A 16,346-nucleotide genomic window follows, 5' to 3' on the forward strand; every position below is an offset into this window, starting at 1 on the left:
CTCTCCTCATTCCCCTCCCCACTTCCCTCCACGTGCTCATGGCTGGCCTTTCCTCCTTTCCTCCTCTACTCTTCTTCTCTCATTAAACCTTTCAATGTGGAACCATGTTGGCCTGTTGTGTTCTGTCCGGGTGCAAGCTGAGATTTCTACCCCAACAACCATATCCCTAGTTGACGTGGAAGTCCCTGTGTAGATGAAGCTGGCCTTGAACTCACAGAGATCTACCTGTGAATACTGGGATTAAAGCTGCGCGCGCGCGCGCGCGCGTGTGTGTGTGTGTGTGTGTGTGTGTTAATCTAGTGGTGGTGGTCTGATAAAAAAATACACCATATACATGTATGCATGAGTAAAATTCTAAAATAAAATATATATTTTTAAAATTTAGGCTGCATGTGGTAGTTCTCCAATATAGAGTCAGTAATTAAGAAGGAGAGAATATGATAAGTTTGAAGCCCATCTGGGCTATCTGAGACTCTGTCTGAAAATAGCCAAACAAATAAAATAGCAGTTGAATATTTATTAAATATTCAGTGTTTAACAGAGAGTAAGCTGAGTTCTGCGCAAGTTGTATGTTAGCCGAGAAGGGTTTAGGTTGATTTTTGGTTCTGGTAGCTTGTAATGAACATTTTAAAAAAGATGGTAGATGGGGAAAAAGAATAAACAAAACGTATAAAATCCCACCACAACAGTTAGGGTGAGTATGGAGTTTGAAGCTCTGGCCTCCATTGTGTGACAGCGGTGATGAAAGTGCTTCCCACTGTGGGATTAAGAGAAGGATAAGCGGGCTGGAGAGATGGCTCAGAGGTTAAGAGCACCGACTGTTCTTCCCGAGGTCCTGAGTTCAAATCCCAGCAACCACATGGTGGCTCACAACCATCTGTAATGAAATCTGATGCCCTCTTCTGGTGTGTCTGAAGACAGCTACAATGTACTCATAGATAATAAATAAATAAAATATTAAAAAAAAAAGAGGATAAGCTACCTTCTCACTCTACTGGATTCCTTTAAGAAAATGAAAGAAACCAGGCCAGAGTAAGAAAGGACAGTCGGCTGGGGTACAACTGAGGCCTTGCTGTCCGGAACCCAGAGATTCATGGCCCATTGTGAGGTGAACGCAGACCCCTCCCCCACTGCAACTTCCCTGGAACCCAGCCCCCCCCCCCCCCAGGCAGCAGGACCCAGCTTTGAGGGTGGGGACCCAGGGTGAGGCTTTCTAGGAGAGAGGGCTCTCACCCAGGCCACTGGTCTCCAGTGTGAGTGTGACACAGCACAACAGATTAACATTGGCGTTGTAAACAGTGAACTCCACAAACAGCGCTCTGGTCAGGGCGTCCAGCCATCTATTGTCAAAGAGGTGTTGGAGAATCCTGCAGAGGAGGGGGGCGCTTGGGTATCTTCATTCTCGGGAGGCTCCCTCCCCATGAACCTCTGGATGAGCTAGGGCGTACTGTCCAAACCTTCTCCTCTACTCTGATCCAGGCTATATGCTTAGCTTTCAGGGAGCTTGGGGGGTGGGGGAGACAGTCACCATTTGCCAGCCACAAGGCGTGTTAGCTTATAGAACAGAGGCTCTCAAGGGGGTCCCCAGTCAATATTTGGAGCATATGGTGAGTGCAGACTCTCAGGCTGTCAGGCACATCAGAACATCTGGGTCAGGGTGCAGAAGCATGTGCTTGGATGTGCCCCATTCCCCGGAAGTGGAATGCTTTTGTTTTTTTTTCTTTTACATCAAAGAGCCGTAGTGTTCTAGAGGAACCCCATGAAGCACTAGGACTCAGGCGGTGGCTGCAACTGTGGAAGTTCCTCTGGGATGGCACCTTACATAGGATCAGGTCCTGGGGAACTCATCCTGGCGTAATTAAAGGAGCAATGTGCCCTGGGGTGGCAGAGGGAGTTGGGTTCAATTCCCCACTGCCACTTGGGTAAGGGACTAACTTCTTCAGGCCTTGGTCTCCTCATCCACAATGGCACTGACATCAGTCCCTCCAGATGGAGAAAATGAAATCACGCATGTGCACGCACATGCATGCTTAGCAATACTAGCTGCAGAGCGCCTTGCCTCCCAGGTCTGGGGACGCGCCTGAGACACTTGGGGCCTGGAAATATTTGCTGGATGATTCGTGCTCGCCCTTCCCCTCCCACAGTGGCACGATCGAACTCAGCCTGGCCTTATTGTCAGCGCTGCACCTCCACTCCACCAGGCGCTCTCAACAAATGCCATCACAGAGACAGAAAGGAACTGAGTGGCTCTTACCTTGAGGCACTTTGGTGATCAGTCCCCAAGGGGACCACATAGCCTCCTCCCCCATACACGGCAAGTTTGCCCCATGTGGGATAACCCCGGCGTCGGCTCTGGCTCTGGTACTGCCACACCTTAGGGAAGCCATCGCTGCTATTGTGGGCAGAGGCATTCCAGCCTTCTCCATAGTCTGCCAGGTCTTCAGCATCCAGGGAATATGGCGCACGGCATCCATCAAAAGAACCCCGTAACTGCCAGGCAACAGCGCAAGAGCTTTCTCGGACCCTTACTTGGCGAAGGTGGGCACTGCCAACCAACTTGGAGTTCCCGTCAGTGACAAAGCCTAAAGATGAGAACCAGGAGGGCGAGGGTAGTATCTGAAAGCCTTCTAACACATCCCAGGCTCCCCCACCCAGACGCGCATATGACCATAGGTGTATCCGCCACAGAGATAGACACAGTATGCATTCTGTTAGAACATGGCCCTGTCCCTTTAAGACCCCGGGCACTTGGGCTGGAGAGATAGCTCAGAACACTAACTGCTCTTCCAGAGGTCCTGGGTTCAAATCCCAACAACCACACAGTGGGTCATAACCATCTGAAATAGGATCTGATGCCCTCTTCTGGTGTGTCTTCAGACAATGACAGTGTACTCACATACATAAAACAAATAAATCAATCTTTTAAAAAAAGTCCCTGGGCACTCTTGAGAAGTCAGCGCCTACAGCCCAAAGGGATTAGGTCACACCTCCGTGCAGCTCTCTCTGGGACAGAATTGAGCAGTACTCTGTGCTGTGGTTTTATGATTTATGGTCCTAACCAGTACCCCTGCTCTTTGTAACATATGCTATTCTGTATGTGAGTACACTGTGGCTGTCTTCAGACACACCAGAGGAGGGCATCGGATCCCATTACAGATGGTTGTGAGCCACCATGTGGTTGCTGGGAATTGAACTCAGGACCTCAGTGCTCTTAACCGCTGAGCCATCTCTCCAGCCCCAATGTACGCTATTCTGAATGAAAATCACATTATGCAAAACTTCCCACCCCCTAAAAAGCATATAAAAGTCTGATATGTCCTATGTTCTGGAGATTGTTCTTCAGATTTCTCAGAAGATTCCTCACAGGACTGCCCTGGGGATTTTCTCTGAAGGCACTTGTCTGGCCTCCTCCTTATCTCTCTCCACCCCCACCCCCACCCTGTGGTCTCTCTATGTAGCCCTGGCTGTCCTAGAACTCACAGAGATTCATCTGCCTCTGTGTCTCAAGTCCTCTGGGATTAAAGGTGTAGGCCGCACCCCACCTTATTCTCATCTTTAATGAAGGCCTCTCAGGCTGTAAAAGGAAGTCTTCCTTCCCTTTAAGGGCCTCATCGTGCTTGGCTCTCCCATATGCTGTGCCACTTTCTGTCTAATGATCTCCCTGTCTTGGGGCCCACCAGGGTCCTGAGGCCCTTTCTCCGAATAAACCTCACTGCTGAAGGGCAGTTAAGCGTCAGGTTCCTTTCCTGGACCAACCGCTGCCACACTATCATGAATATATCTAATCCACTCATCCTTCCTCACCATTAATCCATTCTGGACACTGTATGTTCCACATTCATTCTTTTGGGGGACCGCACCCCCACTCTGTCAGCCTAAATACCATCTGCGTCCTTACCAACCCTCACTTTCTAACAAGCTCCACATCCCAACAGTACTTCCTATCCCCCCTCTCCTGTATCCCTCATCTCTCCCCATCCTCCCTCTCCCTCCCCCCCACCCTCTCTTCCTGACTCCACTCCAGCCTCCACATCCTTCCAGAGTGATACTCCTTGCCCCACAGGTTTGCGCTGCTTCCTTGTGTCCAAACCTCCATGCTGCCTCTTCTCTACAAGGATAAAAGTGATCCTTACCTCTCCTCCACAACCTCCCCTCCCTGTCCCTTTCTTCCACACAGCTCCACACCCGCCCTTCACTCAGATACCACATAGTAGTCACACACACCATCTTGGAGTTTCAAGATGGACTTTGCAGTTCCATGGTTTGCCGGCATGACTAGTCCCACGTCCTGTCTCCTGCCTGTACACTGTATTTGCCTAGCCAGTTTAGGCTTCCTACCTCTTACACAAGATGATCGTCCGTGCACACCAGCCTTCTGACAGCCTGTCAAAGCCTATGACCATGCGCCTATTGTATTTTCAAGCTGTCTGTGACTTACAGCTGATCACACACAGTTACACGCACAAGAGGGGCTTTGACATGCTGTCTCGAGGCTAGGGGACTACCTGGGTGATGACCATATAGGTTCTTCACAAGAGTGGTGTTGGCCCATTCTAAGAACCCTCTGAAGTCCAAAACAGCTGAAAAGCCTTGAGTGAAGCTCCGTTCCAGATGTCTGTTGAAGTGGTAAGCACTGGGGTCCCTTTGCCCGTAGGCCACCAGCAGCAGCATCCACAGGAAGCCCAGGTAAGCTGGAAAGGATGCACAGCCTGGTCAGGCGGGTCCTTGACCAAGTCCAAAGAGGAAAGAGATCGCACATGGCTCAGAGCCCTGGAGGGCTTGCAGCCCAGCCCCCACTCTAGCCACAGAAACAACAGAAAGGAGGGACATGTACAAAGAGATCCTGCTACTTCCTCTCCACAGGCGCCTCCTTGTGGATTATTCAGATAATAATTTTAAGGCCTGGGACTGTGATGGAAGGTTCAGCTACTGTTTCTAAAGAAAACGTTTAGAACACAACCCAACCAGGGCATCATGCTCTGTGTTTCTTTTAAGCTCGGTCTCATGTCCGAGGCTGACTTTGAACTTGCTACGTCAGCGACATCGGCCATGATTTCCTGACCCTCCCAGCATCGGAATTATAGATCTGAGCCCTCCTTGTTTGACCTTCTCTTCAAAACTACTTATGCATTGTTCTTATGTGTGAGTGTGAACATGCATATGCCACATCATGTGTGTAGGTCAGTGGATAATGTTGGCATTCTGTCTAAGCTCCACCCCCAGTTACCTAGCAACAGCCAGGTATGCTCCGCCCCATAGTTACCTGGCAACAGCTAAAAATGGCTGACTCACTCTCTCTTGTTCTTCCCTTTGTCCCTTCTCTCCCCATTCCCTTCCACATGCTCATGGTCAGCCTTTTCTCCTTTCCTCTTCTACTCTTGTTCTCTCATTAAACCTTTCCACGTGGAACCATGTTCGCTTGGTGTGGTTTGTCCGGACGCGAGCCGAGATTTCTACCCTAACAGATAGCAGGCAGAAGTCCATTCCCTACTTCAACGATGGGTTTTAGGGAGTGAACCCAGATCATGAGATTTAAGCAGCAAATGGCATGGCTCACTGGGGATTGGCTGGGGATTGACTGCGGTGTCTGTGCTTGCTAAAGGAGCTCTCCCACTGAGCTAAACCCCAGAACCTGTTAGCTTTTTCATTTTCTTTATGTGTGTGCCGTGTATGCACATACATGCGGGTGCACCAAAGGACGATGTTGAGGACGATGTTGAGTGTCATGTTATAGTATAACTCTCCACCTTTGCCCTTGAGACAAGATCTGGCACTGACCCCAGAGTGAGGCTGGCAGCCAGCAAGCGCTCATCATCCTCCACTAGCACTAGGGTTAAAAGTACACGCGACCACCTCTGTTTTTTTATGCAGGTGCTGGGAATCCAAACTAGGGTCTCGTGCTTGCAAAGTGGACACTCTTACCTACTGGGCCCCCTTCAGACCTCTATCAGTGTATTTATGACAGAATTGTCAAAATCAGGCACCTGCCCTGTGACATTGCTACCAATACAGAGATGGGGCAGACAGATACGATCTCTGTGCTCATGGCGTCTACCTGCTTACTGAAGACCAGCGGGGTCTTGTCTTTAGATCAGAAAGTCACACATAACAATCCAAGCAGGGTACAGATTCCTACTGAGCCAGACCTTCCAGCCTTGGGCTTGGGATCTGCACCAGGAGGCACCACCATCACCCAGTCCCCTGCTGGGTCTGAATGGACACCGATAATAATACTTCATAGGAAAATTGAGGGAGTGGGTCCCAAGGTCTCAGACTTTTTCCTTTTCCTGTGGTATTTCCCTCCTGACCCATCTGCCTGGGATCACCTTGTTAATGAACTATAACTACCACCCAGATCTGCTGCTTCAGGGGAATCAGGCAGACAAACTCTGAGCTTTGAAAGCTTCGGTTGCTCTTTGAAGATAAGCTCTAAGAGTTAAAGAACAGGAAGAATTAGCCAGAAGGGAAGGTAGGGAAGAGGGTGGCTACACTCTAGGTAGCTGAGGATAGGACAGAACAAAAGGTCTGGGAAGCAGCAGAAGCATCAGATCTTAGGAGCTGCAGAACCCTTGACCCTGGGAGGCAGGAGAGGGAACCCAAGTGGGTAGAGCCACAATAGGGAACTCAGACTTCATCTCAAGTGCTTAAAAGATTCCAAGCAGAAAGGAGAAGCCAGGACAAGTTGCCATGGACTGAAACTGAGGCCTAGAGGCAGCACGGGGCTCATCAAAGGACACTCGGTGTGTCTGCTCCAAGATGTACCAGGAACCCAGGTGTGGGAAGTTGCCCACCCAGGATCTCTCTGATGAGGGCAAATGCTTTCTGCTCCTTGAGGCGTGCGGTTTTCATCTTCTCAATGGCAGCAGCGGGAGGAGGCCGGTAAGCATCCTTGCTGCTGCGCCTCCGTGATTGGGACAAGACATGGGGACCTGTGGACACAAGGACACAAGAAACAGTCCCCCACGTGACAGGGAAACCAGGTGTTGTCACCAGCCATTCTGATAGGTGCACGGTGGCCCACCTATCGGATGTGCTCATGTCCGTCTGCCTACTCTGTCTCCAGCATTTGTCATCTACCTCCCAGCTGGTCTCATTTTTGACTGGATACCTAGGGTCTCCAGGGCAACACTGGTGACCTCTGTAAAAGACAAGGCAGATAGGGCCACCATTCTCCTATTTTAAATTCAGAAAGCCCAGAATTGCCCCAGACCCTCCAAGTCCCTTCCTGCCCTGCTCCCTAATCCCCTCCACCCTCTCCATGAACCATCTCCTTTAACATAACTCTCTGAGCTCCAGATGTACCAATAGTGATTGCCACAGATGAGTAGTTGTCTCACCTCAAGGCCTTTGTGGGCATCTAGGGGTTCAAGTCTTCCCCTCTCCTTCCGGGGCTGACTAGGGGATCCTGAAGGGTCTTATCCCTCTGCAGCCTTGCCTGCATCAGACTCCCTTAGATGTTTGCTTCTACATTAACCTGCTTTACTGTCACCTGCCTACAAGGTCTATGCTGGCAGGGGTGTGACGTTCCTTTCAGTCAGTCCCACATTGCCCAGGGCTGGGGTTGGGGTCAGGGACAGACTCAAAGGGGACAAAGGGACCCTTCTGGGGGATGGAATGTTTTAAATCTCAATCACAGCGATGATAGTTATATAACCCTCTGAATTTACTAGAATCAACGAATTACACCCAACAGCGAGCGAATTTTATGTTGATTGTGCTCCAATGCCATCGCTTCCTGAAACACAGCCAGCCCTCCTTGAAGACGCGCCCAAAGAATGAACGAAGGAATATCCGCTAGGCTGGGAAGCTGGCGTCTCTTCAAAGAGAAGTTACTCTTTCGTTGAAAAAGGAGATTTTGGTTGGAGTGAAATGGTTCTTTTGTTTTGGTTTTTGGATGTGCAAAGCCAAAACTCCACCCTGGGATGGAAGATTACAAGCCTGGGGCGGGGTGAACCTCTGTGCGCATGAGCGCACTGGCTCCTGCTTTATCTTCGCTAAGGTCAAGGTCAGTTATTGATTCTGTTCCGTTTGCTCATCTGTCTGAGGAAAGCTCTTCTCCAGGTCCTTTGAGAGCTCCACTGGGAAGGGGGGACTGACCAGGGGCCTCTTAGACCAGAGGTCTGGGAGCCTAGTTGTTCCCATAAATCTTTGTTTACCAAAACCAGCAGGGACAGTTTGGACCCTTGGTTACGGACTGCAGACTTTTTGTCCCAGAAGTCTAGTGTGTGGCCACCCTCTGCAACCTACCCGGCAGCCAACTGAATGCTTTGTTTTCATTTGAAATCTCAGGAAATCACTCTGTTGGCATTCTGTTTAAGCTCCACCCCCAGAGTTACCTGGCAACAGCCAGGTATGCTCCGCCCCACAGTTACCTGGCAACAGCCGGGCATGCCCGACATTATAAAGGGGGCTGTTTGCCCCCCTCCTCATTCTCTTGTTCTCTTCTCCTGCTCTTGTCCTCTTCCCTTCTTCCCCTTTGTCCCTTCTCTCCCCTTTCCCTCCCCCCTTCCCTCCGCGTGCCTATGGCTGGCCTTTATTTCTCTCCTCTTCTACTCTTCTTCTCTCATTAAACCTCTCCACGTGGAACCATGTTGCTTTGGTGTGGTCTGGCCGGACAGGAGACGAGATTTAAAGCCCAGCATACACCTTGGTAAAGGATGGCGCTCCTTTGGTAGAGTGCCTGCCTAACTTGGGCTTCGCCTGTGTTTTGTCCCCAGCACCACATAAACTAGCTCGGTGGCACATGCCTGGAGGTGGCAATGGGTTGGGGGCATCTGAAGTACAAAGTCATTTTCAGTTATGTACCAAATTCAAGGCTATGTGAAGGTCTATCTCTAAAAAGAATATATATAGCCTTCCTTATCTCTAAGGGCGCACTCTGGCACAACAGTCCTTCCAGATCCCCAAGGGCACACCCTTGGTTAAAAGGTCACGCTGGGTTATCAGAAAGTACGGAAGGGAAGGAATAAAGCTCTTCAAAGGAGGGAGGGATGAAGTTAGGAAAGAAGGTTATCTCTTGCTGGTCTATTCTGGAATGGCTGATAAAGCCGTGAAAAGGCTGATAACATCTGGGAGTGCCCGAGGCCCAGGACATCTCATAGATGTTCACCAATGGCCTACTCAGCCTTGCCGGACCACCCGCTGGTCAGGCCCCGTCTCCACATGCCAGGGCCCTATTACCTGGGCTAGACAGACGTCCTGGAAGTAAAGGTAAGGTCTCTTCATCATCCTCTCTCTTCAAAACCAGCGCAAAGAAAACAGCAAAGCCCAGCACCTGGAAATCACCTCATGTGAACCCAAGGTTGCAGGGAACTCTCATGCCTGAGACTCAGGGATCAGCCATTCCCACAGAGGAAGGTCAGTATGAGGACGCAAGGCTGAGAAGCCCAGAAACTTCCCAGAGCTTCCCCGCTGTGCTACCCAGCTACCCAGAGCGTGTCTCGCTTCTGACTCCACCTCACCCCATCCCGGAAGCTCTGCATCAGCTGATACAACCTGTGACCGGTTTGTCTGTTATGCCCAAGCAAAGGGGATCCTGTGGTTTGATATGGAACACTGGGGACACACACCCCAGCTCTTCCTAGTCGCCCAGCCCTGGCTGGTGGAATCGTCACAGAAGCTTCTGAGTCTTATCAAAAAGACCATTTGGGACTGGGAAGGTAGCTCAGTTGGTAGCGTGCTTGCCTGGCAGGCACAGAGCCATGGTTTGACCTCCGGCCACATGAATGGAGCCTCTACATTAACAGAGTGACAGCACACACCTGAAATCCCAGCACTAGGGAGGCGGAAGCTGGAAGATCAGAAGTTTGAGGTCAGCCTCAGCTAAATAGTGTGTGACCATCTTGGGCTACATGACCTTATCTATAAATAAATACATACCTATAAATCAGGGTAGAACAGCAGGGTAGATGGAGGAAGGATTTGAGATGACCCACAGGAGAAAAATTTCCAGGGGCTGGGTATGGTAGAAGTGCATATCTATAGCTACAGTTTCAGCTCTTGGGTTATTGAGGCAGGAGGATTGCTATCATTCAAATTGAGTCTGGGCTACATATTGAGTACCAGGCTAGCCAGGGTTACATAGGAAGACTCCATCTCAAAAACCAAGCAAAACCAAGTAACTAGGGCTGGAGAGATGGCTCATTGGTTAAGAGCACTGACTGCTCTTCCAGAGGACTTGAGTTCATATCCCAGCAACCACATGGTGGCTCACAATCATCTGTAATGAGATCTGATGCCCTCTTCTGGTGTGCCTGAAGACAGCTATAGTGTACTCACATACGTAGAATAAATAAATCTTTTTTTTTTTTTTTTGGTTCTTTTTTTCGGAGCTGGGGACCGAACCCAGGGCCTTGCGCTTCCTAGGTAAGCGCTCTACCACTGAGCTAAATCCCCAGCCCCAATAAATCTTAAAAGAAAAAACAAAACCAAGTAACTAAACCTGAGAAGAGTCCCTAAATGGTCACTTTACTTTTACAGATTTCCTGGTCCCCTGCCAACTGGCAACTGCCTGGCTCTTTCCAGAAGCTGGTCTGTCCCTGCTCCCTGCTGGGTTCTAGTCTGGGCTTAGTATCTGAGGCTACCATGCTCCCACATAACTTTAACATCTCAGGGGATGGGGGCAGGTTTCTGAAGGAAACAGTCCTTTAAATTGCTATCTTCTCTCATTTCATACTTAGAAGTTATATGCATGTATATATATATGCATACACATCATCTACAGCTACATATATACACCTACATACATATATCACATACATACACATACATAATATATACATACACATATACATCATATACACATATACATATACATCATATACACATATATACATACACATATACATACAAACATATACACATGCATCATATATACATACACATATACATCATATACACATATACATATACATCATATACACATATATACATACACATACATACAAACATATACATATACATCATATACATCATGTACATATATACATACACACATAAATATCATATACATATACACATACACATACTTCATACACATACATCATACACATAAACATACACACATAAATATCATATACATATACACATACACATACTTCATACACATACATTATACACATAAACATACACATATACACATACACATGTACATCATCATATACATATACAGCATATACATATACAGCATATATACATACACATATACACCATCATGTACATACACATACACAGATACATATACATCATATACATATACACATATACATACTTCATACACATACATCATACACATAAACATACACATATACACATACACATGTCCATCATCATATATATTTACAGCATATACACATACACATGTATATCATATACATATACAGCATATACACATACACATACTTCATACACATGCATCATACACATATACGTATACATTGTATACATATTCATATACATCATATACATACACATATACATCATATATATATTCATGTATGCATACACATATATCATATTCACACACACACACACACACACACACACACACACACACATATATATATATATATATATATATATATATATACACATACATGCTACAAGATGTTTTTGATCTTTTTGGTGGGCGTGCTGGAATTGAACCAGAACCCTGTGCATGCTAGGCAAGCTCTCTCTTTCTGAGCTACCTCCCCAGCTTTCTGAGCTCTCCCCTATAAATTTTCCCAGAATCCTAAGGGTGGTGATGATAAAGAAGCATTAGTACCGGCACTGGGGGACAAGTCTTTTGGGCTATTATGGTACCACCTCCGTTATCCCTGCTCCGTGGTCAGTGCAGAGGTAGCAGCTCACATGTTTGTTAAATGAACGTTAAAAAAATACTTGCTATTCTTGAGGAAGAACTGACCACGGGAGGGTAAAGGTGGGTAGCAGGGGTGGGCAGACACTTTGAATCAGGGTGTTCTGACCTTCAGGGGCTGGGTGATGAACACACTCTCCACAAAGGACACAGCCATGGAGATGAGCCACTTGAGGGAGCTGGCCCTTCCATAGTGCAGGCCGTACAGCATGGTGAAGAAGGCTGCCACCCCACTGGTGGTCGCCACCAGGAGCCAGCCCACTAGGACACACCACCAGGGCAGGCAGCCAGGGCATTTGCTGGCCCGAGGAGTGCTGTAAAAGAGGTTAGACCAGCACAGTTAAGGTACAGCCCGAAGACCCACATTAAAATCCTGATCCATCCTCATCCTCCAAATGGCCTTGCAAAGCTGCTTGACCTCTGAGAATCTGTTTCTCCGTTACTTGTACCTGCCTGAAAGACCTGTTCTATAGGCTGCCATTTGTCCAGTGCCGGCTAGGGGGCAGTCTCCAACAGCAAGCCTCGAAGGCTGGTTCTATGTTATTAAAAGTCTTTTATTATAAAAGAGTCTCATCATACAAAAGGCATCAAGCCATCACCCCCCTCCCAGCACTTATCAGCTGCTTTCAACAACTCCCTCCATCGTGTCTGGCACACCCCATCTGTCTTACAGCCTCCCTTTTCCGTTTGGAGGGGGAATATTAAAAACACATTCTGGGCACAATATAAGATCATCCTAGATTACCTCAGAAGACCTCTCAAGAAGGGTCATTTTCTGATTAATTAATAACAAATATTTTTTAATTTGTTGAATACCAAAAGCTGTGTGTCTGTGAGCTATGGAAAGGCAGACAGCCCTTGGGTCTCCAGCATCCTAGGTGGGTCTGTTACCACTGAGCTATCTCTCTCTCTCTCTCTCTCTCTCTCTCTCTCTCTCTCTCTCTCTCTCACACACACACACACACACATTTCATATATATGAAATATATATAATACTTCATATATATATATATATATATATATATGGAGGGAGAGAGAGAGAGAGAGAGAGAGAGAGAGAGAGAGAGAGAGAGCTCAGTAAGAACACTTTACTTCTCTAACAGCAGACTAGCACATTAGGTGCCTCACAAACACTTGTAACTCCAGTTCCAAAGCATCCAACACTCTCTCTAACCTCTGATACTCTCTCACACACACACACAAACACACATAATAAAGTAAAGTAAATCTCATAAATAACACAGAAAAACATTTTTTTAAAGGAACACCGAGTCAGGTGTTGTAGATCTCAGCACTCGGGAGGCACAGGAAAGGGAGAGTATCTCTATAAGTTTGAGGCCAACCTGGTCTGCACAGTGAATTCCAGGACAAAAAGGGCTATATAGAGAGACCCTGTCTCAAAACAGCAAAAACAGTAAGAAAAATGGACTGTAGGTGCTAGAGAGAGAGCTTCACAGGTAAGAGCACTGGCTGCTCTTCCAGAGGGCCTGGGTTCAATTCCCAGTAACCACGGGGCAGCTCACCACTGTCTGTAACTTCCAATGCTCTTCTGGCCTCTGCAGGCACATGAACTGGTGGCACAGGTATTAAGTGCAGGCAAAACAAAAGGACCAAACAAACGTAACACTGGGTCGTTTTAAGTCAACTTGACACAGCTGGAGTCCTCAGAGGAGAGAGCCTCCACTCAGAGCATGTCTCCATACGATCCGACTGTAGGCAAATTTGGAAGACATTTTCTTAACCAGGATTGACACGGGAGCAAGCCACGAGGAGCAAGCCAGTAAGCAGCACCCCTCCATGACTTCTGCATCAGCTCCTGCCTCCAGGTTCCTGGCCTGCTTGAGTTCCTGCCCTGACTTCCTCCAGTGATGAACAGCAAAGGAGAAGTGTAGGCCACATAAACCCTTCCCACCCCTCTTTGCTTTTGGCCATGGTTCCATCAAAGCCACAGTAACCCTAACTAAGACACCCAGCTTGACCTTGAGCTTGCTATGCAGCTCAAGCTGCTCTTGAACACTCGATCTTCCTGCTTCACCTTCCCTAGAATTCGGGATTGTAAGACTGCATCAGGCCTGGCACACTTAGTTCCGTCATCAAATAACCTGTCTTCAAAGTTTCCTGATTGTTAAAAGAAACAAAAGCAAACACTTGCAGAGAGACTCCCTAGCATGCGTAAGGATGAGGTTCAACCCCCAGCACTTCAACAAACACACAAACCGTCAAACAAATGGAAGAAAACATCCGTTGGGTTTGAACCAGGAGATGCACACTTTAATCAGTGAAACCCAGGCACAGAGAGACCAAGACACGTCTCCAGCATTGCGGACTGGACAATAACCACCACCATGATCCGCAAAGTTCTGTGCAAAGGCTAAGCGTCTTCCAGCAAGTAACCTTGTCCCCTTAACCACTCATGGCTTTGCAGGGACTCAAGAGGATCCCTAGTCCCTTCTGCCTGCATGGTCTGGGTGGACACCTTTCCAAGGCTGGTCAAGGTGTCCCAGGCTGGAGAGGGCAGGTGTGCCCATTCAGCATTTGAGGACGTTGGTTACCTGGTATATGCCAGTGCCGGGGTACCAGGCTGTCCCCAGAGGTGGCCCTTCAGGACATGTAGCTGCCTGAGGGCCTGGGCATGGCTGTGAGGATGCCGGAAGCCTTGGGGCCCCACCAGTCGCAGCTTCCTCTCTACATGCTCCAGCCGAATGTAGAGACATGGCCTGTAGATGCTGTCCTTCCAAAGGTCGCTCACCGCCAGCCGGGGCCCCAGGTGCCATGTGTTCTCTGTGAGTCAAAGGGAAAAGTGACCAGATGGGGGTGGTAAGTGACAAAGAACCAGCTACAGTAAAGACAGCAGCAGCACACGTGTGAAAGTCAGAGTATAACTTGTGGAGTTGGTTCTCTTCCTCCAGGGATCATACCCAAGCTGTCAGGTATGTGTGTGTGTGTGGGGAGGGGGGCTTCCACCTTCTATGCCGTCTAAGCCTCCTTCCTCCTTCCTTCTTTCCCTCTTCTTCCTTCATAGGAGTTTGCTTTGTAGGCCAGGCTGGCTTCAAACTGGTAATCCTCCTGCCTCAGCCTCCTGAACGCTGACATTATAGGGATGTACAGCAATGTCTGACATAAATATATATATATATATATACACACATACATACATACATATACACATATACACACACACCATATATATACATACATATATATATATATATGTACGTGTATGCATGCATGTGTGCATTTGTGCACCCATATATCAGGCAGATATGGAAATCAGAGGACAACTTGTGAGAACTCTTTCTCTGACTGAGTGCTGGGTTTTGAACCAGGTAGTTGGGTGTGGAAGCCAAAAGCCAGCATCTAACCCACCGGCCCCGTTACTGTTTTTCTACAATTGGTTTGGTGAAATTTCAGATTCTCCATATTTCTTCTCAGGGCTGGAGACAGAACCTAGGGATTAGTCATATGCTCCATTTCTATCCCCAGCTCCCCTAAAATGTTTTTTTTTAAAAAATGGATGTTATTTTGTCTTTGAGACGGTGATTTGTGTATCCCAGGCTGGCCTCAAGCTTTCAGTGCTGCCAAAAATGACCTTGCCCTCCTCTCCAATCCTCCTGAGTGCTAAGTGGAGGGATTTCAGGCAGCCTCGGCCACACCAGCGGAAAGAAACGTTTAGACATCTCCTTTTAAATCATAGGAGTGACATAACGAGAAACAAAACATGGGCCGGGGAGGTGGCTCAGAGGACACAGGCACTCGAGGCCAAGATTGATGACCCGTACAGCAGGGGGAAACCAGTCACACAAGTCCTTCTCTGACCTCAAAGCAATCCTTACCCACATCCAGTAGTGAATGTGCTTGTTTAGTAGTGAATGTGCTCGTTCTTTTAAAGGAGCATGAAGCTGTATCTGCTGGTGCATGCCTGTAATCCCAGCATCTGGGAGACTGAGGCGAGGTCTCGAGGTCCAGCCTGCACCGCCTGGCCCCCAAGGACCACTTCCTTTTAAAGAGACTCTGGCCAGCTCCAGTGTGAGCAAGGCTCTGGCGAGCCTACCCTTCTCTCTAGTTCCCTCTGCCTCGCTAAACTGTTAGCCTTCATTCCTAAAGCCAGCCCCAGGGTCCATTTCCCTTATTTGGTCACTTCCTCCTCCTGAGGCTGGCTACCAAGGTCCAGCTATCAAAGTGTTGAACTGCAGCAATCAAAAGCCCCCTCTGGCTCACTTAATTAACACGTTCAATTAAAATGAAACACCTCATCCTAACACAGGTTTCCCCTTTACCTTTATAAACCACCATTTGCCTATGGGCCACATCTGTCTGTCTCTCTCTATCCAGAGGCAGTACTTTGTCCCTCCAAAACAAATACCCCTCCCCATCTCCCTTGCCTTTTCTGTCCCCTCTCCTTTGCTCCCTTCCCCTTCTCCCCTATCCTCTATTTTTGTCTTTGTCCCTTATCTCTGCCCTCTGCCCCTTCGGGCGCAAATAATCTCTT

At 48.1% G+C, this 16,346-nt stretch overlaps 1 protein-coding gene across 1 annotated transcript in view; it reads right to left on the reverse strand.

The window, feature by feature from the left end:
- The window catches only part of Pkd1l2 (polycystin 1 like 2), an 86,974-nt gene that overhangs the window by 12,412 nt on the left and 58,216 nt on the right, over positions 1-16,346 (reverse strand). Inside the window, exons 31-37 of the mRNA XM_039098121.2 lie at positions 14,410-14,638; positions 11,967-12,171; positions 9,181-9,274; positions 6,792-6,929; positions 4,506-4,691; positions 2,255-2,582; positions 1,234-1,367 (exon numbers count right to left, since the gene is read on the reverse strand). Coding sequence (XP_038954049.1) covers positions 1,234-1,367; positions 2,255-2,582; positions 4,506-4,691; positions 6,792-6,929; positions 9,181-9,274; positions 11,967-12,171; positions 14,410-14,638 — 1,314 coding nt within the window. The remainder of the gene's footprint in view (positions 1-1,233; positions 1,368-2,254; positions 2,583-4,505; positions 4,692-6,791; positions 6,930-9,180; positions 9,275-11,966; positions 12,172-14,409; positions 14,639-16,346) is intronic.

This window comes from Rattus norvegicus, chromosome 19 (genome assembly GCF_036323735.1).
Source record: "Rattus norvegicus strain BN/NHsdMcwi chromosome 19, GRCr8, whole genome shotgun sequence".
NCBI classification, from domain to species: Eukaryota; Metazoa; Chordata; class Mammalia; order Rodentia; family Muridae; genus Rattus; species Rattus norvegicus.